The sequence below is a fragment of the Pteropus vampyrus genome, unplaced genomic scaffold (assembly GCF_000151845.1).
Source record: "Pteropus vampyrus isolate Shadow unplaced genomic scaffold, Pvam_2.0 Scaffold367, whole genome shotgun sequence".
Taxonomy (NCBI): domain Eukaryota; kingdom Metazoa; phylum Chordata; class Mammalia; order Chiroptera; family Pteropodidae; genus Pteropus; species Pteropus vampyrus.
In genome coordinates, this window is record NW_011889148.1 from 186684 (window position 1) to 209311 (window position 22628).

At 42.0% G+C, this 22628-nt stretch overlaps 1 protein-coding gene across 2 annotated transcripts in view; it reads left to right on the top strand.

Annotated features, from left to right (window-relative positions):
• DICER1 (dicer 1, ribonuclease III) overlaps positions 1-21410 on the top strand; it is a 49827-nt gene extending 28417 nt beyond the window's left edge. For both annotated transcript variants that reach the window (XM_011379597.2, XM_023522961.1), the window contains exons 18-28: positions 38-191; positions 1139-1321; positions 1592-1697; positions 2528-2703; positions 3582-4365; positions 7716-7871; positions 10947-11829; positions 13458-13726; positions 16238-16400; positions 16492-16567; positions 16930-21410. In XM_011379597.2, the coding sequence (XP_011377899.1) occupies positions 38-191; positions 1139-1321; positions 1592-1697; positions 2528-2703; positions 3582-4365; positions 7716-7871; positions 10947-11829; positions 13458-13726; positions 16238-16400; positions 16492-16567; positions 16930-17095 (3116 nt within the window). In that variant the 3' untranslated portion in view covers positions 17096-21410. The remainder of the gene's footprint in view (positions 1-37; positions 192-1138; positions 1322-1591; positions 1698-2527; positions 2704-3581; positions 4366-7715; positions 7872-10946; positions 11830-13457; positions 13727-16237; positions 16401-16491; positions 16568-16929) is intronic.
• Positions 21411-22628: the final 1218 nt, after the last annotated feature.

Consider the following 22628-nt stretch of genomic DNA (forward strand, 5'->3'; position numbering starts at 1 on the left):
TTTTATTATAAGCTAAAGAGTCTTTTTCTTTCTTAAGTTAATGACTCCAGCACTTTGGACATTGACTTTAAGTTCATGGAAGATATTGAGAAATCTGAAGCTCGCATAGGCATTCCCAGTACAAAGTATTCAAAAGAAACACCCTTTGTTTTTAAATTGGAAGATTACCAGGATGCAGTGATCATTCCAAGGTAGGCATTTAAGTGGAAAGCAAAGTGGTGGTGACACTTTCTTTCTAAAGATTCACTTGCTCACATGGGAATGTGGGTGGGCTTGATTTTGACATTGATGCTACTACTGGGAAACTTAGATCTCGCTTCTAACAGGTGGACCTGTTTTCGCCAATTTACATCCTTAAAAATGAAACCTAAACTCTGGGTGAAGGTATTTTACTTGGTGAAGGTTAGATAATCTGAATGGTATTAATAAACTTTCTTCTTAAAATCTCCATCCTTTTAATCCCAAAGTCTTCTAGAATTTGGTCATAAATATTTCCTTTCTTAAAATTTTTATTTGTAATGTTATTAAGTGCAAAGAAAATAGTAAATCAGAATGCTTTCCTTCTTATTTTGTAAAAACTTAGAGGATGGAGATTTTTAGCAATAAAATTCAGTAAAGGCAGTTTTCAAAGAATTAGAGTACTAATTCTTTCTTTTTGTACTTCAAAGCTATATTTTAAGTGTTAGCTATATCATCAAACCATCAGAATTGTAAATGGTACAGTAATACATTTCATATGACAAGTGTCTTTCATGTTTAGCATTAGTACATTACTCAGTTTGGATATTGGAAGTTTCCCATACAGTTTGTAGTGATGAAATTAAGAGGTCCTTAAAGGTGCCGTTTTGCATTCATGTGATATCAAAGTCTAGATATTTAGACTAGTCAGTAGTAGAGTAGGATAATAGGAAAGTAGGGAGAAGAGGGAGTCAGTCCATTTTTGCTTCATACAAAGAGTTCTTGTTTCAAATCCACTTGAAATATATTATTTAGAATTGAAGTTTTTGTTAATGTTATTTATTTTTAACCTTTTGAACTCTTACTTGAAAATCATAATGTGCATTTCTGTCTTAAAAACAGTCGTTTTGAGGATAGTTAATTTAAACACAAAAGTCACTGATTATTTTTCTTTTTTTAGATATCGAAATTTCGATCAGCCTCATCGATTTTATGTAGCTGATGTGTACACTGATCTTACTCCACTGAGTAAATTTCCTTCCCCTGAGTATGAAACTTTTGCAGAATATTATAAAACAAAGTATAACCTTGACCTGACCAATCTCAACCAGCCACTGCTGGATGTGGACCACACATCTTCAAGGTAAGGCGTTTCCGAAATGACGTTTCAGCTTCACTTGAGGCATTCTCCCAGAGGTCAGGGGGCACCTGCAGAAGTTCTCCATCCCTACCACCCACCCGTAAGCTGGGCAGGCAGGACAGCCTCTGCACGTGGGACTGCCGGGTGTGGCCCCGGGCCCTGCAGTCTGGATGAGCTCTTCGGGTGCTGTGTAGGCCTGCCAAAGTTGGCAAGTCGCTGCGAGATTGTGCTCGTTTTTGTCTGTTTGATAAAATTATTTTGCAATTTTTATAGACTTAATCTTTTGACACCTCGCCATTTGAATCAGAAGGGGAAAGCTCTTCCTCTGAGCAGTGCTGAAAAAAGGAAAGCCAAATGGGAAAGTCTGCAGAACAAACAGGTAACGAGCTAAGGTCCTCAGCGTGACTTACTATTTGGAAAGACAAATTTGTAGTTTCTGTTGGCAAGTGAACTGAGTGGCTTGCGAATATTTTGGAAATTGCCCAACCCGTAGGTTTTGTTTTGGTTTAACTAATACTATGTGTCGACTTTTATTTGAATGTCTTTTTGGTCAGTGTGAGAGGTTTGGCTTTTATATTTGGTCCATCGATACAATTATATCATGAAATAATCCTTATAAATCCTAAGATAAATCCCATTTGGCCTTCAAGGATTATTTTAAAATATTCTTTAATTTATTTTTTTATTTTTCAACTACAGTTAAGCTTCTGTATTGTATTAGTTTCAGGTGTACAGTATAGTGGTTAGACATTTATATACCTTATGAAGTGAACCCCCCACCAAGCCTAGTTACTCCCGGACACCATACGTAGTTATTATACTGTTGCCTAGATTCCTTATGCTGTATTTTACATCCCTGTGACTGTTTTGTAACTGCCAATTTATACTTCTTAATCCTGTCCCTTTTTCACCCCGCACCCCTGCTGCTCTCTCATGTCGCAGTCTTCAGTTTTGCTTTTTGTATCTGGACCAAATATCAATGTTTGGTCTATTGATACAATTATATCATGAAATCATCCTTAATAAATTCCTAGGATGAATTGCACTTGGCCCTACAGGATTCTTTTTGTAAATTTTTTAAAAAATAAGATTTGCTAGTACTTAACGATGTTTATCTTTATTCATTAGTCAAATTGATTTTAAATTGGTTTTTCATTCTTTTGTGTGTTTGCTTCATATTTATCTCTTCACATCTTTTCACATTCAAAGATACTGGTTCCAGAACTCTGTGCTATACATCCAATTCCAGCATCACTGTGGAGAAAAGCAGTCTGTCTCCCCAGCATCCTTTATCGCCTTCACTGCCTTTTGACTGCAGAGGAGCTAAGAGCCCAGACAGCCAGCGATGCTGGCGTGGGAGTCAGATCACTTCCTGTGGATTTTAGGTATGCCTGTGCCGTCTGCCAGAATACGGGCCATGAAATCTGAAATCCTATTTGCAAAAGAACTAAATTAAGTTCAACCTTTAATTTTATATAAAATGGTTCTTAAAAGATTAATAAGAAAACAGGGATGTCTAATACATGAAATAAGTGCATCCTTCGATTCCTAAGTGAAAATCTGTATATTGGAGTCTTCGAGGCCTGTGTTCTTGTAAAGTTACAGAGGGAGATGAGATGCTAAGGACAAAAGTAATTATTCTTCCCTCCGTGGTGGCAGTTGAAGTGAAAAATGAAAACAGTCTTTTGTTCCTGTGCCGACATTCTAAGACTGCTTCGTCTTATAAAACTCGATTCATATTAAAAAGCGATTGCCTCAGTACATTCTTTACCTTCATTATTTTCTTCCCACTGGTAAAATCTCCGCATTCTAAGGAAGTTTTTGGTTTAACCACTCAAATTAATTTTGGTTATCCAATTGGCACAAGACCAAGATAGTTCTAGAGACTGAGGAACTTTAAAATATAATAGTAGGAATTGTTAGCCCCTCTTCCAAGTGCAGAAGCTCAGGCACAGAGAGGTAATGTAAATTGTCCAGCGTTACCCAGCTAGTTAACCCTAGCCCCGCAGGCCAGCTGCAGACTTCCAGACCTAACCAGCCCACCGCCCCCCAGGCCGGGGTTAAAGCAGTGCAGCGAACCGCGTCCCCGTCACAGTTCACACTGTGCAGACATGCAGTAATGTTGATTTCTGCCTCGGAAACTCGTTTTTCTTCTAAAGTAGTAGTGTATTTGTATGGCTCTTTATTTTTCATTCAAATTGCTCTTGTTCTAAGCCTAGCCCTCGTGAAGGACCTGATGAAATTTATAAACATGTCTTCGCAGATACCCTAACTTAGACTTCGGATGGAAAAAATCTATCGACAGCAAATCTTTCATCTCAATTGCTAACTCCTCTTCAGCGGAAAATGATAATTACTGTAAGCACAGCACAATTGTAGTCCCTGAAAATGCTGCACATCAAGGTGCTAATCGAACCTCCTCTCTAGAAAATCATGACCAAATGTCTGTGAACTGCAGAATGTTATTCAATGAGTCACCTGGTAAGCTCCCAATTGAAGTTTCAACAGATCTGACAGCAATTAACGGTCTTTCTTACAATAGAAACCTTGCCAATGGCAGTTATGATCTAGCTAACAGAGACTTTTGCCAAGGAAATCAGCTGAATTACTACAAGCAGGAAATACCTGTACAACCAACTACCTCATATCCCATTCAGAATTTATACAATTATGAGAACCAGCCCAAGCCCAGCGATGAATGTACTCTACTGAGTAATAAATACCTTGATGGAAATGCTAACAAATCTACCTCAGATGGAAGTCCCGTGACGGCCGCGATGCCTGGCACTGCAGAGGCTGTCCCCACGCTCGAGGACAGGGCGGGTTCTAAGCAGAGCCCTTCTCCCGGGCGCTCCTCGAGGACTCTCGGCCCAAATCCTGGGCTTATTCTTCAGGCCTTGACCCTTTCGAATGCTAGCGATGGGTTCAACCTGGAGCGACTCGAGATGCTTGGCGACTCCTTTTTAAAGCATGCCATCACCACCTACCTGTTTTGCACTTATCCTGATGCTCATGAGGGCCGCCTTTCATATATGAGAAGCAAAAAGGTGAGAAGTAATTCTTTTTAATATTTCGAGCAGTTAGAGTAATTATAAGTACTCGGTTGTTTCAGAGGATGAGGAAAGTATCAGCCGCAGGGTGTGCGGCACCGGGCACGCGCAGCCAAAGCCTGTGGCACATCCACCCAAGACGTGGCACGAATCCGGTTTTCACTGACAAAGCGCCCAGCTTTTGGGGGCTCGCTGATCTGTATGCGCTTTATTTATTGATAGAAATTTAGTTCAAGTACAACTATTCGTGAGGGTGCGTGCCCCTGCTAGATCCAGAGGACGATGTAAGCGGGCAGCATGGTTGTTCCAGGAGCTTGCGCTTTAGTTTAGTTGCGTTAAACGTTTTTTTGGGAGGGTACTGTTTTGGCATTCGGGGCATACAGACGTGGATGACACGGGGCTTTCCCGGAGGAGCTCATCTGCAAGGTTTTCAAGGTAGGCGGGGACAAGCAGCGCCTGCCCCTCGCTCCGTGAGAGATCCAAGGAAGCAGAGCTTCACAGACCAGAGAAAGGGCGTGTTCCCCAAGTCAGAGTGGGACAAAGGTCTAAGGAAGAAATGTAACGACAGTAAAATGTTGAAACGGTAAGAGAGGTGTCACAAGGCAACATGGACCTGGCTTGACAAATGCCATACAAAGCCTCAGATCACCCTGAGCACTCGGAAAGAGTGTCAGTTGTAATCAGGGAAGGTGGTGACAGAAGAGGTACGTTGACAGTGCGTAAATAAAACCAGTGGTGGCAGTGCGTGCTGGCGCTCCGAATCGGTGGCGGCAGCAGTCAGAAGTGTGGAAGTCCCTGCGAAAAGACTCGGAAAGGCAGGTGGGCTGAGGCTCCGCTCTGGGGGCTCTTCAGCGCCGGGCCGGGCCCTTTATGCATAAGGGTCTGTTAATATTAATAAAGGGGTAGTTTTAAACGATCGGTCTGGTAGCAGAATGCACTGTGAGTTGAAAAGCACAACCAAACCTCTCTGAGCAATCAGCTGGGCCTTTGAAGAAGCCTGAGCTCGAGCAGAAAATGGGATAGAGCTGGAGTTTTGGCAGTGAGGAGAGGGCCGAGGTTGGTGATGCTTCAGAGGAAATAATCATTTTAGCCCAACTTACGAAGTGCTTACTCTAACCAGACACCACTGTTATTCTAATTTTGTAGATGGGCGTACCGGGGCAGGAGAGGCTGATTTGCCCAAGGTCACGTGGCTCGCAGGTGGCAGACCTAGCTCTACCGTGTTGCACTGACCTCTGTGACATTACCCTGTCCGCACCAGGCAATGCGTTGGGAGGTAGAAAACATTTTGCAGATGAGAAAACTGCCGAGAGAATCCAGTTAGCTTGTGCGAAGTCACCTGGCTTATCCCGGATAGTCAGGACCGTGTCTGAGGCTAGAGCCGTACCCTTCACCGTCTTTTTCTGCCTCCCAGTGTTGGGGGAGGCAGGCTGCTGGTGCAGCGGTGACAGCCACAGCATTGGGAGGCTAGCGCAGTGGCGGTGCTGCTCGGGAGGTGCGCACAGAGGTGTGGGAGTCAGGGTTGGGCCTGGGTTTTTAGACGTCATGGAATATGAAGTGGAATGTTTGGTGAAGCGTTCAGCTAATTGAGAATTTAGGACTCAGATACAGTTTAGCGGGGAGTAGTCATGAATGATGGTTGGAGCTTGGAGAATGAATGAGATTGCCCGGGGTGGTTGCAGAAAGACGATATCAGAGGCTAAGAATTGGCAGGAAGTACCAGTATGTATACTCTGTTCGGTAAGAAGGATATTTCTATTTTGAAAATTCATCGTTTTCAAAAAGCTTTGATCCCTGTTTTCCTGTAGAAACCCTCCCCCCAGCTGAGAGATGCAGGGCCCAGGGCGCGCACCCCAGGCACGTCCGTGCCCGCCGCAGGCAGGCTCCAGCCTCCTTGCTGCTCTGCACCCGGGCTCCGTGTGCGCACACGGCTCTGTGCGCGCACAGCTGGTGTTCCGTCTCGGAGCACTCACCCATCTCTACCTGCCGAATTCGTCCCGTCCCACGTGGAGCCTCACGTCAGCCCTCACTTAGTTCATTCCTCCTCTTCCATCCATTTCTGTCGCCTTCGACTGTGATTTCCATCCCTTTGGAGTCCCCGTTGCACTTCACTTATCTTCTCTGTGGCATCTGTGCTGTTGTGTTCTCATCGCCTGGAAAGGAAACTGGCGTTTATTTGCGTGCTATGTGTCGGGCAGCGTGGGAAAGCCGGTTGGCACGCAGCGTTGTGTAGACCCGTCCCCTCCCAGCTGAGTGCTGTGCAGGGACTGCCGCTCTGTCTCGCCGGCTCCGTCCATTTTCTCGGGGATGCCTGAGCCAGTGCTTTCCATGGTGGGTGCTTTTTCCATGGTGTTGAATTAATGTGGAAAAAAGGCGCATGAAGTACTTAAATAAAAAGAATCCCAGATTTTAGAAAATGAAAATGAGATCAATAGTTCTAGACCCTAGTTTCCAAGTAAAAACAAGACAAATGCAGTGATTCGAGTAAATTAGGAGATGGAGGCTTTAGAAAAACAGACCCAGAGGGTTTTATTGATGCGAATAAAAATGGAGTTTTTTTTAATTGCCTTTTGCTCTATTTTAAAGTGATTGAACCGAAATATCTTGAAGTACTATCCAAAACAAGGGAATAACGTTTGAGAAAATAGTACAATTGAAATCATATTTCTGCCTTAAGTTCTAGGAATATGAAATTATTTTAGCTATGTTCCGTGCCAATTTCCACTTTACAGCTGAAGTTTATGGAGCTTCCCCCCTTTATTTCTTTTGGGGCATCTTGGACTTTTTACAGCGGTCCCCAGAACTGGTGCTCCTAGGAGAATCTGACACCTGATGACCTGAGGTGGAGCTGAGGAGGTGATGCTGGCGTGGGGAGCGGCTGCACATACAGATGTAGCTTCACTGGCTGCCTGGCCGCTCACCTCCTGCTGTGCGGCCTGTTCCTAACAGGCCACAGATGGGGTTAGGGACCGTTGTTTTATATGGATTCTTTTCTCTGGTAGTCCCAATTAGCATTTTGCATTTCATATCAAATTGTACTTTCAAAAGGCTGAAATTTTCTCAACTGTTTCTTCTGACTTTATAAGGAATTTGCATATTTATATACATTTCTTCTGATATGCATTTAATATTCAGAAGTATTCATCTAAGTACACTAAAGGACATAGAATATGTGGGAATTTAATGTTTCCTCTCGTGACTAGGGAGAAAAACAATACAGTTTTTATTATTGATGACCACTCATAGTAATTTGAAGAACGTTTATGTAAAGTATGTTAATATGCCTGGCATGAATTCCAGCAGCGGTCATTTATGGTAAGTGTCTTACAGATTTTTTTCGGCTCTAGGTCAGCAACTGTAATCTGTACCGGCTTGGGAAGAAGAAGGGGCTGCCCAGCCGCATGGTGGTGTCGATATTCGATCCCCCCGTGAATTGGCTTCCTCCTGGTTATGTAGTAAATCAAGACAAAAGTAACACAGATAAATGGGAAAAAGACGAAATGGTAAGTTTTTGGTAGCTGGAAGTTATTGTTTTTTGATGCGGGGGAGATTTTTCTATTTTTGTTACTTTTCCTGGTATGTTTGTGATAGAGTAGATATTCAATATATTGAATTAATAACCATAAATAGACTATCTTGTCATTGAATTTAGAAACAATGTTGCAATTCTGATGGAGGACAGTTTCTATTATCTTCCTTTGCCAGAGGCAGAAGAGTATCTGATGTTGTGACTCAAAAAAATAAAAAAAAGCAAAACCCTAAAACATTTTACTGTACTGTTCTGTGTTATAATTCATCATAGCTCCTTCGCTCTGTGTAATGAAATGACTTCAGTAACCTATGATCTCCAAGTAACCTAAGTCTGCCTGTGAAATAATTAAATTTCAGTAAAATCTTGCTTTTGCAGCTCAGGGTGTTCTCAGGATTGTTTCTCCTCTTGTGATTTACAGAAGAAAAAATAAATAAATAAATCTCCATATGTAAAGGTTGTAGTTTTCTGGAAATAGTTTACATCTGGCAGATGATTTCAAAAGACGGAATGTTAGCTGCAGCTGCTTCACGTCGTCTTGTCTTGCGGGCCACCAGAGGGCACCGTGGAGGGCCTTGGAGCCGAGCTGTGAGAGCAGGCTGTCCAGTTGGCTGGAGAACTCCGGCGTCTCTTCCAAAGGGAGAGGCAGTTTCATTTTGCGGACTTTTTTTTTTTTTTGCGCGTTAATGAATAAACTGCGTCGTTGTTGCTTCATTTTTACTTCGGGCCAACAATGAGAATGCCGTTTCTCTCACAGGTTATATTTTTTAAATATACATGCTCTTCTTTCTGACACGTACATCCTAGATATCTGTCTTAAGTGTTTCCAGTTCGTGTACTCCCTGACTCTTTTGATTTCTACCTCTTTATTGAATATATTTTTAAGTCATGCAGTATTTGACTAATTGCAGTAGTTAAACTTGTGGAAAAGCATTAAGAGAATATTTTAATACAATTTGGATTAGAAAAATCACATTGTTATTAATTTAGAAATAGATAGAACCTTAAAAGAAAATGTGTAGATTTTGAGAACTTTAGAGAAAATATTGCATTTCTACAAAAAACTTTCCAGTTACAATTGTCCTGCCTTGTAAATACTGTTTCATAATATAGTTGGCTCTTAAAATTAGCATGAACTTGACATTGGCATGCCCTTTTGATTAATTTTTTTTTTAAAAGGTACGACAAAAAATTCTCATTTTTCTTGATGTTTCAGGTGACCTGGCACTTTGGTTCTTGGAATGCATTAGAAATACTGTTCATACATTTACTGAGTAGTTTCTACTTATCGAAATAGGCTCTTCCTTACATGACGTTGAAGAGCATGTCTGTCCCATTCCTCTTCTCCCCGCCCTGCTCCTCAGCAAATAGGTTTTCGTGAAACCTTTGCATGGAAATGCTGCCGGTGTTAATAGCTCGGAAAGTCCACTTGAACTGTAGGAGGAGAGTTTCATGCTGGTGTTTTGTTTTGTTTTTTTTTTAAGAGCATGAAGTGCTCTTGGAAACCATTTAGTGAGGCGGAATCCTACTATTTTGCAGATTAAGAAACTGAAACCCAGAGGCTTAAAGAACTTTGCCCAAGATCACACAGTTTATTCGTGATAAAACCCAATCTTTTGCATATTTTTCATATTCTGCCAATTGTAGCTTATGTTAACATCTTACTAAAGGTATACAAGGATTTTTTTTTAATTAAAATATTGTCTGATTTTTTTTAAAATTGCAATTTGACTTTTTTTTTTCCTTAAGGACCAAACAACAGTCAAAAACATCTCATGTTACCTTGGCAAGGTGTAGGGTTTTTAACAGGAAATAGTTCCTAGAGGTCTGTCTGCTACTGTAGTTTCTTTTGGTGTTCTTCCTTATTCTCGAAAAGTTTTACAAACTTTTTTCTTAAAAAAAATTTAGATAGTTATATGGCTTGGTTCATTGTGCTTCTTTTCAAACAGATACACTATTTGCATCTCTTTTGAGTGTGGCTTAAAATGAAAATATTTGCAGTATTTGAAAAGTGCTCGATAAAGTTTGAAAACTTTTTTTTGTCAGAATGCTCTGGAAAGTTATCAGCTATCATAATTAAAACACACGCTCCTGCTTTTTCCCAAAAATAAAGTCTTGTTTTTTGCATTTTTAAAAAAAATTTATTGCGCAACAGAAATTTGGCATCTTGCTAGCATTGCAGAAAAGTTAGATCATTCCTGAATCTTGGCCTATTATTAAGGTTGTCATTCACAAATAAGCTTTTGCCAAAGAAATTGGAATTAGCAAGGATCTTCTGACAGAAATTGGATTGTTGTGTTTCATGTAAGTCTAAATTTTCTTCTATTTTTGTCAGTTATGCTATAATCTGTTACCCTGATTACCGTAGCTCAGTGGAGGGGAAAAGCATAATTTCTCAAATTCATAACTTGAACTAAGCTTAGTTCAGTGACCACTTTTAGTTTTCAAGCAAAGCAGTTTAGTTTTACATCACGGCAAATGTACTTTGATTTGAAGTAGAAATAGGGACAAAAACCTTATGAAACTTTTGCACGTTTTTAATGTTATAAAGATTTAAAAAATTTTACCTCTTTTCTTCTTATACTCTTAATTGCAAAGATAATGCTTTTTCTACATTTGGAATTTAATTTTATTAATTTGAAAACCTTTTTAAGACATTTTAAGACTTTGTCAGTGAACTCGAAGGGGCCCGTGCATGAGTGCTTTCATTGTGTGTCCTGCCAGGTAGAGCTCTCAGCTAAGTTTCTTGCCGTGTGGACATTAACTTTCTATCCACGTGTAAAAATCCTTAACTTAAAGCTTCGTACTGGATAAAAGGTCATTTTATAACTTAGAAAACGAACATTCAAAGACCATGTTTTACTTTGTTTATGTGATTAAATAACTTATTTTATGTTAATTGAAAACAAATGGCCATGATTTTAAAGTTGCCTTTTAGTATTTGTGGTTGTCATTTGAAATTATCCATAACCCTTGCTTTTATTGAGTCTCAAACCCTTTTAAAAACAGCAGCTATGTCTCTCCTTCTTCCCCGTTCCCCTCGCTGCAGACAAAAGACTGCATGCTGGCTAATGGCAGACTGGACGACGACTTGGAGGAGGAGGAGGAGGAGGGCCTGACGTGGAGGGCCCCGAAGGAGGACACCGAGTACGAGGACGACTTCCTGGAGTACGACCAGGAGCATATCAAGTTCATAGACAACATGCTGATGGGGTCGGGAGCCTTCGTAAAGAAAATTTCTCTCTCTCCTTTTTCAACCACCGATTCTGCATATGAATGGAAAATGCCCAAAAAGTCCTCCTTAGGTAGCATGCCGTTCTCGGCGGATTTTGAGGATTTTGACTATAGCTCCTGGGATGCGATGTGCTATCTGGACCCCAGCAAGGCCGTGGAGGAGGACGACTTTGTGGTGGGGTTCTGGAATCCGTCAGAGGAGAGCTGCGGCGTGGACGCGGGGAAGCAGTCCATTTCCTACGACCTGCACACGGAGCAGTGCATCGCCGACAAGAGCATCGCGGACTGCGTGGAGGCCCTGCTGGGCTGCTACTTAACCAGCTGCGGCGAGAGGGCCGCTCAGCTTTTCCTCTGCTCGCTGGGGCTGAAGGTGCTCCCGGTCGTTAAAAGGACTGACCGGGAAACGGCCACATGCCCGACGCGGGAGAGTTTCGGCAGCCAACAAAAGAGCCTTTCAGGGGGCCGCGCTGCCGCCTGTGCAGCCAGCCCCCGCTCCCCCGTGTTTAAAGACTTGGAATACGGTTGTTTGAAGATTCCACCACGATGTATGTTTGACCATCCAGATGCAGATAAAACGCTGAATCACCTGATATCGGGTTTCGAAAATTTCGAAAAGAAAATCAACTACAGATTCAAGAATAAGGCTTACCTTCTGCAGGCTTTTACACATGCCTCCTACCACTACAATACTATTACTGGTAAGGAGCCCCACAGCCAGCTTCGTTTCTCTGAGAATGCGACCATGTGTTAATCGCATTATTTGGGCCTTGTAAAAAAAATGATCTGTGCATGTACAGACTCAGTGCTTGGTATGCATGGCGGGGGAGGAAGCAGAAGGAAAATGAAAGAAGCCTTTATTTGGGAGCATGCACTGCCCCTAACCTCGATGGTTGGGAGGGGGGATAGCCGTCTTATATACTCGCTATGTGTCATTTCACGTGCTGCGTAATTAGAGAAATTCGAGCCTTAGTATTTTGTTGCGCTTTTCCTGTTCTGTCCTGCCCCACTGTCTTTCCGATGCCTGTTCCGTGCTGCCACCTTTGGTTCTTGATTTATCTGTATATTCCGGATGTATTTCCACATCTTTTTATTGTTCTTCCTGAACAAAAAGACCCCTCTCTTAAGGCCTTTTTATATCTAAAGGTGAACAGATTATAAGAAACTGTTTCACAGAAGGTTCCGCTGCCCTCGCTCTGACTGTCGCCTTCCGCTTGGCATCGTGCTCTGTTTCTCCCCCTCCTTTATGTCACAGGCTCCCGAGCCATTAGATTAGAAGGAAGAACACTGGCCTGAAAATGAAAATCAGCTTCAGCCTGTGAACCGTCTAAAGTCTACATATTTTTCTGTATCAGAATAGCAAGTACTCGAGTCCCGAATACCAAAGCAAAGCATAAAGTTTATTTAAGAAAAACAATGTAGGTTAAGATGGTCTGAAAAATGTAAAGCCAAAAAGTGAAAAATGATCTAACGCTGGCTAGGAAGACGCTGGTGCAAGCAGAACCTCTTTTTCTGGGTGGAGAAGCGACAAGGCAGGGTTTTCTCCGCACTCTGCAGCAGCGAGAGCCGGGTTCCAGCAGCCCAGCGCCTGCCTCTCCACTCACTGGGGCCGAGTCACCATCCCTGCCTCGGGTTCCTCACTCGAGTGCACTCTGTTTCTTCACTGAGAAGGTCGAGGTGCTGGTCAGTGCTGATAACTTCTCACATTTTGACAGCTGACCGCTTTTGCCTAAGGTCTCCGCTCACTCCTGCAACCTTCTTTCTCGGTCTCTTGGTGTGTGTCGAATGCAGTATTTCTAGTCCAGGTTGAGAAGAGGGTCTTCTTGTACTACGTGTCATCTGTGAAACACACACAGCCGGGAGCGGTGAGGCATGGCATCACTCACACATCCCGGTGTGGGTGCGGCCGTGTGCACTGAAGGCAGCGAAGCGGAGAGTGTGTGGAAGGCGCGTGCGCAGGGTGTGACAGAGACTCTAGCGTGATGACCCGGCACCTGCCCAGCCAGCACGGCGCCAGAGGAGCAGGGTTCGCTGATAATAGTATCACCTGGGAAAGGTGTTTCCTTAACAAGCACGAGTCTTTGGGCCACTTAGATATTTTAGGACCCCAGTTATATGTAAGCAACGTGCTTAATTTGACATTCAGATTTAATTGCCAGAGGCTTCCGTAATATCAGATAGTCATATATGTCCGATAATTTTGTCATCGACAACCCAAGTAAAAGTCACTTAGCGGCTCTGGGGGTCTGACCTCTGCATTGGCGACTGTGCGGGAGCCGCGTCCAGTTCCTGCCTGACTCATGGCTGCGCTTCTCCCCCGCCCTCCCAGATTGCTACCAGCGCTTAGAATTCCTGGGGGATGCGATTTTGGACTACCTCATAACCAAGCACCTTTACGAAGACCCGCGGCAGCACTCCCCAGGGGTCCTGACGGACCTGCGGTCTGCTCTGGTCAACAACACCATCTTCGCGTCGCTGGCGGTGAAGTACGACTACCACAAGTACTTCAAAGCGGTGTCCCCTGAGCTCTTCCACGTCATCGATGACTTCGTGCAGTTTCAGCTTGAGAAGAACGAAATGCAAGGGATGGATTCTGAGGTTAGTGCTGCTGAAAAGCACGTTAACGTGAGTGTTTGCAGTAAGCCACCCGGCTCGGTCATCGGCAGCTGCAGACTTCAGGCTGCACAGCTGTCTAGAGGGACAGCGAGGGTCAGGGCTGGAGGTCAAGGCTGCGGTGCCCAGCAGCTGCACGGCCCCTGGGAGGGCCGGGGCTGAGCTGCAGGCTCTGGGCAAGCCTTTTAAACTTGACCGCCCCCATGTGGCATGTGTGGCCATGCGCGGGAGGAGAAGAAGCCTAGCGGTCAGGTGTTCACCCTCCCGTCGGATCCAGGCTCCTGACCCCGGGCCAGCCCTGCCAGGCGCCACCCTTGGCCCCCACGTGACAGTAGCCGGGCCCTAGGACAGCTCCGCGGGCTTTGTCGTGTCCACCTTTCCGCTCGCAGTGGATCGGGGACATTTGCTCATGGCTCAGGTAAGCAGCACAAATATACCTGCTTCTACGTGAAATGAGGAAATCTCATTTAAAAAACCAGATTTCAGAATTTTTACCCATTGGAATTTGCGAGCCTTCTAGTAAGTTCCGCCAAAAGGTTCTCTGGTGCCGGAGCACACGCGTTTGTGACCGATTTTGCGGTTTTGTCGGAAGGGATGCTGCTTAGACCTTTCCCACATCCCGGCCCTTCGCCGACGTCTGTCCACATCCCCGAGTTCCCGGGGTGGGGGGCACTCGTCCTCATTCTTCCCATTCCGATTCCTTTGTTTCCTTATTTTTGTAGGTTTCTTTTAGGGAGTTAAGGAATTTATTCCAACTTTGGTTCTTGAATTTGTACCTTCCCTTTTTTCAGTTGTACCAAACCGTTGTTGAGGATTTCGTGCATTCCCTTGACTTTCTGTGACGGAAATTAAGAGTCTCAGTTTTGAAGGACAGCCAGCACGTAAACCACATCGAATACGTGCGGAAGGAAAGCTCACAGCCCGTGTCCTTGACCGTGGACGCTCTCCCGGGCTTGTCATTTGAGCTGAGCACAGCTGGCAGTGTGACCAGGCGTTAGAACTGTCGTGTTCAGTGTTATTTCCAGTCTCATTCTATAGAAATATTTAAGCTTAAAATTTGAGAAATTCACTAAAATTAGATTTAAATTCTCTTTTGATAACAGTGAGACCTACTGGTCTTATTTTTGTTCATTCCTCTTCCCTTTGTTTATAAAAACACGTGTAGAAGTTACAAAAAACTGAAAATGTCATGGTCTGGCTTTTCTAATATACTGTTTGATCTTAAGAAAATATTTCCACCTTTTTGGGCCTCACTTTCCTCATCTGTAAAAGGAGCGAATTATACTCCGTAAGTTTTAAAATTCCTTTCTGCCTAAAACCATGATATATGAACAATAACTATCTTATTTTTTCACTAGTCAGCATTATAAATGAGTTCCATAGAACTTTGTGTGACTGAACAATCTGTTTAGAAATTACTGTCTCACCTTTTTATTTCCCCGTCACAAGTAATTTGTGTTTATTATAGAAAATACAGATAAGCAAAAGAAAATTAAAGTGACACCAATATACAACCTCAGCAATAACCAAAGTTAATATTTTGGGATGTATTGTTACGAAAGTGTGGAGACGCCCACATATATAAACACGTAAAAGGGAATGACGTTATGCAGAATCTACTACAACCGCTTCTTTTCACTTAATATGTTGTGGATTGTGTTCCCTGTATTGACTGCATTATGTTTAAGTAGCTGCACGATAGTCAACATACTGCTATAAAGTAATGTACTTTAGATTGTCCTTTGTGGCTGGATATTTACATCGTTTTTATTTGGGGCTTTTAATAAACATGGATGTGATGGATATGCTCATATATCCAGTTACTTCCTTAAAATAAAATAAATTTCTAGAGATGGAATTGCTGCATCAAAGAATTAGGATCTTTTAAAGGTTTTGGATACATATGTAAGTTATTACTCTATTAATTTGAATACGTGATATGTGTCGGGTACTCTATTATAACTAACATGTATTAAATAGTTTAATTAAAAGGGACCTTGGAGGAAAATATCTTCCAAATAGAATTTCCCTGCCAAAAAAGTGGCAGTTCACGCTCCCGGAAGCAGCTCCGTCCTCTGCAGCGCCGTGCTCGTCAGTAGTGTGTCCGACCCTCGCCAGTGCTGGGCAGTAGACTGTTTAACATGCGCTTCTTTGATTACAAGTGAATTTGAAAAGTTTTTAAAATACATTTATTGACTATTTCTAATTTCGTATTAAAGTTGTGTTTGTTTTTATTTAGAAATCTTTCCTTCGCTGGGTATAGATATTAAATAGGAGGAGATTTTTTTCCTTTGTTTTTTTTTAAGTTTGAAAACACTTTATTTTTAGATAATGTTTGTGAAGAACCTGTTACCACGTAGTAGGCGTGTCATAAAGGGTCGGTATTGTTACCTTTGTTAAAGATATAATAAAAGTCATATCCAAGAAAAGAAACACCCCCTGTGGACTGCCTTTCGAAATGGCCTTTTGCTTACAAGTCACTTTTCTCTCTGATAGCTTAGGAGATCTGAGGAGGATGAAGAGAAGGAAGAGGATATTGAAGTTCCAAAGGCCATGGGGGATATTTTTGAGTCACTTGCTGGTGCCATTTACATGGATAGTGGGATGTCACTGGAGATGGTTTGGCAGGTGTACTATCCTATGATGCGGCCGCTAATAGGTACTGTTGGCTCCCCTCCGAAAGAAGCAAAGTCAAAATTAAAAACAACTGCAAGGATATTATTCACATTATTCTTTCATTTTGATTATAGAAAAATTTTCTGCGAATGTGCCCCGTTCCCCTGTGCGAGAATTGCTTGAAATGGAACCAGAAACTGCCAAATTTAGGTAAGCAAAAATGTGCGTGGGAAAAATTTAACTTTTAATTACTTAAAAACAAGGGGGGAAAGTTCTCAAAAATGCCATAAACCCATGATTCTGGAAAATGTTTACACTGGGGCACACTCTTATGCAGTTTCCACTCGTAGTCTGGTTGACTTCTCTTTTTGTTTTTGTGAAGCGATGCTGAATTACAGAGGAGATGGCAGCCCGCTGCCGGTGATGTGTGACAAGGCACAGCGGCCCGCCCTCTGTGAGCTGTCAGCTCGTTCGCGGGGCCCTTGGCCTGAGGGGGCACACTCGGTGCCAGTGACAGTGGTCATGAACGCTCTGCTCTGACTTCTAATTCATGCTCTTTGGCCTCTTTACAGCCCGGCCGAGAGAACTTACGATGGCAAGGTCAGGGTCACCGTGGAAGTGGTGGGAAAGGGGAAATTCAAAGGTGTCGGCCGAAGTTACAGGATCGCCAAGTCTGCAGCAGCCAGAAGAGCCCTACGAAGCCTCAAAGCTAATCAACCTCAGGTTCCCAACAGCTGAAGCCCCTTTTTAAAATTAAAAAAAAGCAGAATTAAGGTGGAAAATATTTAAATTGAAAAGGATGATTTAAAGTTGATATTGAACAGAATGAATTGAAGGCAGAATTTAAAGTTTGTGTGATAACAAGATAGATTGCATTTAACATATGTATAAAAATTTTGGAACTAATTGTAGTTTTAGTTTTTTGCGCAAACACAATCTTGTCTTCTTTCCTCACTTCCTGCTTTGTTTAAATCACAAGAGTGCTTTAACGATGGCATTTAGCGAGTGCTCAGCGTAATTATTGACAGTTGTTTGTTTGTTTGCTTAATTTGTCACCTTCGCTTAGTGTTAGGGAGCCACGGAGCTGAAACCTCAGACAGTCCCTAGGGCTAGGGTCCCGCACCACTCCTCAGTGTGTGCGGCGCTGCCATTCTCGCCCGGTCCATAAGCCGGGGAGCATGGGGGAGGGCGCGGGTCGCGAGGGGAGTGTGCCAGCGTCGTCTCTTCTCCACGTTAGGTTGTGTGAGACGCTGTTGCCCAGTTGCTACTGCACTTGACAGCGAGGGACAGGTGTCGAATGAGCATTGGCTGGCATGTTGGCGAATCGGATTTTAGTGTTCTCATGCCACATAGTCTTGCATAAAAAAGGTTCTTGCCTTAAAAGTAACACCCTCATGGATAGTCTTTAATTTCTGATCTTTTTGGAACAAACTACTTTACATTCCCTTCATTTTATTACGCATTAGACGTTGAGATAGCGTGATATTTACAACTCACTAGTATAGTTGTAACTTAACTTATTACAGGATATGACAGTTTCTGTCCTGTGTGTACTAAAGACATTTTAAAACCCAGAATATGTAGTCTATGGATTTTTAAAAACACCACCATTAAAAGGATCTTTGACTAAGTACACAATTTTATTAAAAACCTCCCGCTAGGTCGTTCCACTGATGGCAATTGTTTGTGGCAAATAATTTTGCCCTGTAGGCTGTTTCTCTCACAAAATAAACTTTAGACATATCACACCTAAAATATGCTGCAGATTTTGTAATTGATCGGTTACTTATTTAAAGAAGCAGAACCCAGCACCTTTACTGTTAGTCTTCTCACATAAATTTCTTACTGTACTTTTCACAATTTTGCATGCACATTTCACCTACCAAAGCAGTGCTGTTAATGCCATGAAAGTTTAACGTTTGCGATAAACTGCCGTAATTTTGATACATCAGTGATTTAGCTCATTAATTTAGATAAACTAGCTCATTATTTCCATCTTTGGAAAAGAAAAAAAAAAAAGACATTTTTTAGGCGTTTGCCTGAGTTTCTTTAATTAGACCTGTAGGCACTCTTCACTTAAATACCTCAGTTCTTCTTTTCTTTTGCATGCGTTTTTTCCCCCGTTTGGTGCTATGTTTATGTATTATGCTTGAAATTTTAATTTTTTTTTTGCACTGTACCTACGATACCTCTTCATTTACCTTTATAAAAGCCGTGGGCCAGTCTTGCACTCCCACCAACACACCAGTAGAGGTTTGCTGCAATTCGCCCCATTAATTATGCTTGAAGTTTAAGAAAGCTGAGCAGAGGTGTCTAACGTTTCCCAGCACGTCATTCTGAACTGACGCTTCGTGCGATGCTGCACTTGCGTTCGAATTGCAGTCGAATACTGTGCGTCTTGCTTTATCTGCAGCACTCACGCCCAGGGACGCACCTCTGCACGTGTCACCCAGAACACCGTCAACGTCACTTCCTAAGGAGACCGGAGTGACGGGGGTGTTAAGCTTCTCCAACGTTACTTGTTGTCTCCAACCTCAAACTTAACATTGAGATCTAAATTGTTAAATGAGTTTTTGAGTAAATTAATTTGAGTGGGCTCGTTTTTAAAATATTGAATTCTGGTTTGGAACCTTAGATTTCTGTTTGTTTTTTGAAAAAACCTCAATGCGAGATCTGGCAAGTTAAAAGCAAGCAGTTCTTGAATTATATATAACTGTAAACATGTACAATTAACAAGAAAGACAAGCATGTAAATTTTATTTGTGAGGGAGGGTGATTTGTGATGAAGTTATGTCACAAGTCTCTTGATAATTTTTAAACTACCTGATGCCAGGAGCTTAGGGCTTTGCGTTGTATCTAATGCACTAATCCCAGTGTTAAGGGGTTCTCTCGCTTCCTGGCACCAAAACCAGATTGTTCCGCAGTTACAATTCCCGTTGGGAGAAAATGCCTCAATATATTTTGTAACCTTAAGAAGAGTATTTTTTGTTAATACTAAAAAGTTCAGACTTGGATGTGATTAGGTCATACATTCTCAGGGGTTCAAATTTCCTGCTACCATTCAAAATATTTTATCAACAGCAAACTTTAGCTATTTTGTATTTCTTTCTTTCTTTTTTTTTTTTTTGCTGGAGAAAAATAGCTGATTTTAATTTGCGACTCACTTTGAAGCATTCTATGATCCCCTGGTTACTGCATTAAAAAAATAAAAACTATGAGTTAGACATATGAAATGGTTATGAACGCTTTTGTGCTGCTGATTTTTTATGCTGTAAAGTTTTCCCCAGTTTAGCTTGTTGACATGTTTCGCATCCATTAATTAAGAAAGAAAATCACTCTGTTGCCCCCTCTTTCCAACCATGTGTGTGTCCTCCTCTTGTTCCTGTGATTGCCACGTGAGACCGAATGTAACACGGAAACCTACTAGTGGGAGGCGTCGCCGTGCTGTGAGCACACGTGTAAAGGACTGGCGAGGTGTGTCTTGAAAGCAACTACAGAAACTCCTTGTGATGATTGTGTGGAGGTTCGTTGGCTCGAACCTTCATTGTAAATGTTTTAACTTCTTTTGTGATACATGTTCAGCAGTCCTAACTATGCTGCGTTTTGTAATAGCTTCCCCCCCCCCTTCTGTTCATGTAGCACAGATAAGCATTGCACTTGGTACCATGCTTTACCTCATTTCAAGGAAAATATGCTTAACTGAGAGGAAAAAAATGTGGTTTGGCCTCGCTGCTGTTTTGATTTACCGAATTTGAAAAAGATAATTATAATGCCTGCAATGTGTCATATACTTGCACAACTTAAATAGGTCATTTTTGTCTGTGGCATTTTTACTGTTTGTGAAAGTATGACAGAGATTTGTTAACTGAACTCTTAATTATGTTTGAAAAAAATGTTTGTTATGTTTTTTTCTTTTTCTCTTTTTTCTTTTACGTTATGTGATTAAATTTAGAATGACCTCTAACACTCCTGTAATGATCTTTTCAAATACTAGTATTTTTATTTTCTTAATAATAGCTTGCTCTCAGAAAGATTCAGATTACCCCGCCTAAATAGCACGAGACTTGAGGCTGCTTCGGTTCTGTTGGTTCAGTTCATAAGTACAATTATTCACCCAGCAGTCAGCTCTTTTAGTCGTTACCTGAAGCCACATGGTGACTGCAGAGGGCAGAGAATAATCAAAATTCAGACCTACCGCAGTGCAGTCTTAAGGCCCAGCTGATTTAAAACTTTCTATCTTGCTCTGTTGGGTGTCTAAGTTTTTCACACAAAATTTTAGCCACCAAACTGAGACCTTGATATTTTTATTTAAAACTGCATCTGAAATTAACCAGTTTGTGTTATCTGCAGAAGAGAAACTCGTGTCATGTTTATTCTCTATGTGGTTATTTTAATTACATTTAAATAGGTATATTTTTTCAACCACTGCTTACTTTTCAGGAATTTAATTACTTCCAAATAAATTTCTTTATATTGTACATGAAAAGCTTTTAAGATATGTCGAAGACCAAGAACATTAAGATTATTTTAAAAGTCGTCGGAGATGCCAGTAGCCGTATCTAGGGAATTTGCTTTGAGACTATTGTATTTTCCACTAGCAGTGAAACGATCTTGCAAAACTAACTTGTAAATATATTTTAATCATTAATTGCTTTTTCTTTCTCGTCCATTTTTATTTGGACATCAACCACAGATGATTTAAATTTTATAGATGCGTTCAGAATTCACCTCAGGAGCAGGTTGCATTGCAAAAATGCAAAGGTGAACAAGAAATAACATTTCTGGCTTTTCTGCTGTAAATAGAGTGAAGGAAAATGACTAAAATCAAGTAAAACTAACACAATTTGATTGACAATACGATGTTTGCCATCACGTGCTGCAGCTGTGTGCAGGGAACACGATGTCTTTCATTCACACCGTAATCGTGCTGCAGAAGCTTGCGTCTGCGCCTCATGGGTCACAGTTACCTTTAGTTGTTGTGTTTTTTTTGTTTTTTTTTTTTAATGTAATAATTGTAGCCGAGTAAATCTCCAATAAAGTTATGGTCTGTTCACTTTGTGTCCTTTGATCTTTTTCTTTCCTCAATGATTCAGTTCAGGTGGGTGATAACTTAAATAGTTGTAGCAGAAATGATCTTTAAACTGTTTTCATTCCACAGTCATGTGAAAATGCGGAATTTTGTTCACCAAGTTCCGCTTCACATCTGCTTATGGCCTTAATATAGGAACGATTGTCTTTTTCTTTTCAAGATTTAAATAATGCCACTGTGGTTTTCTGAAATTCTGCCACATTGACTGATGCGTTCCAGGTCCTGGGTTATTTATGATAGGTTTGACACATTCCTTAAGAGAATTTGGTTATTCTGAAACCAAGTGGACAGAATGTTCAGCTTCCAGGTTCTTAGGACCCAGTTCCAAATTGTTGGTTAAGAAGGAATTTTATTATTTCAAGCTTCGACCCAACCTTTTTGTAACCTTAGTGAACTAAGCACTGGTAGGAACGACTTGGCCGTAGGAGTGAGAAGGTGGGTATAAATTTCTTAGAATGAGAAAAAAAAATTAGTTTTCCTCTGTAAGAGTTTAAATTAATCCCTTCCTTTTCTCTCCCTCTCCCTCCTCTAAACTGAGGGAGAAAAAAGTACGTAGGTTTTAATCCTGAGGAATTTGGTTGAGCGCCACATGCTCATACGTGTTGGTGGTGCTGTCCAGAGTTCACGGGGTGGTGCTGGCCCAGCCTTGGTGCCACCGCGCCTCCCTGCCCCGCGACAGAGAACAAACACCCAGGCCCAGCGCGGCAGTTTCCAGTTCGTGCTGTGCCTGAAAAGATTCCAGATGGAAGAGAAATACTTTGTTTCCGCAGCCGCGTCAGCACAGCGCGTGTCGAGATGGAATGGCCGATGTCAGTTTGCACTTGGCTCGGTGCGATCTTCGCAGAGACGCTGGGGGCACGGGGCACACTCAGGGCGACGTGCAGGCCGTGTGGGACCCACTCTTCCTGTTTCTTGTTTTTTCTCTTGTGGTAAAATATACATAAAACTTGTCATTTTTAAGTGTATGGTTTAGCGACATTAGGACATTCACATTGTGCAACATCACCATCCATTTCTAGTACTTTTCCTTCATCCCAAACAAACACTTTCCCCATCAAATGCTTAACGCCCCTTCCCTCCTCCGCCAGCCCCTGGCACCCACCATTGCATCTTCTATCTCTGAATTTGATCGTTCCAGGGACCTCATATAACTGGAATCAAGCCATAGCTGTTTTTTATGGC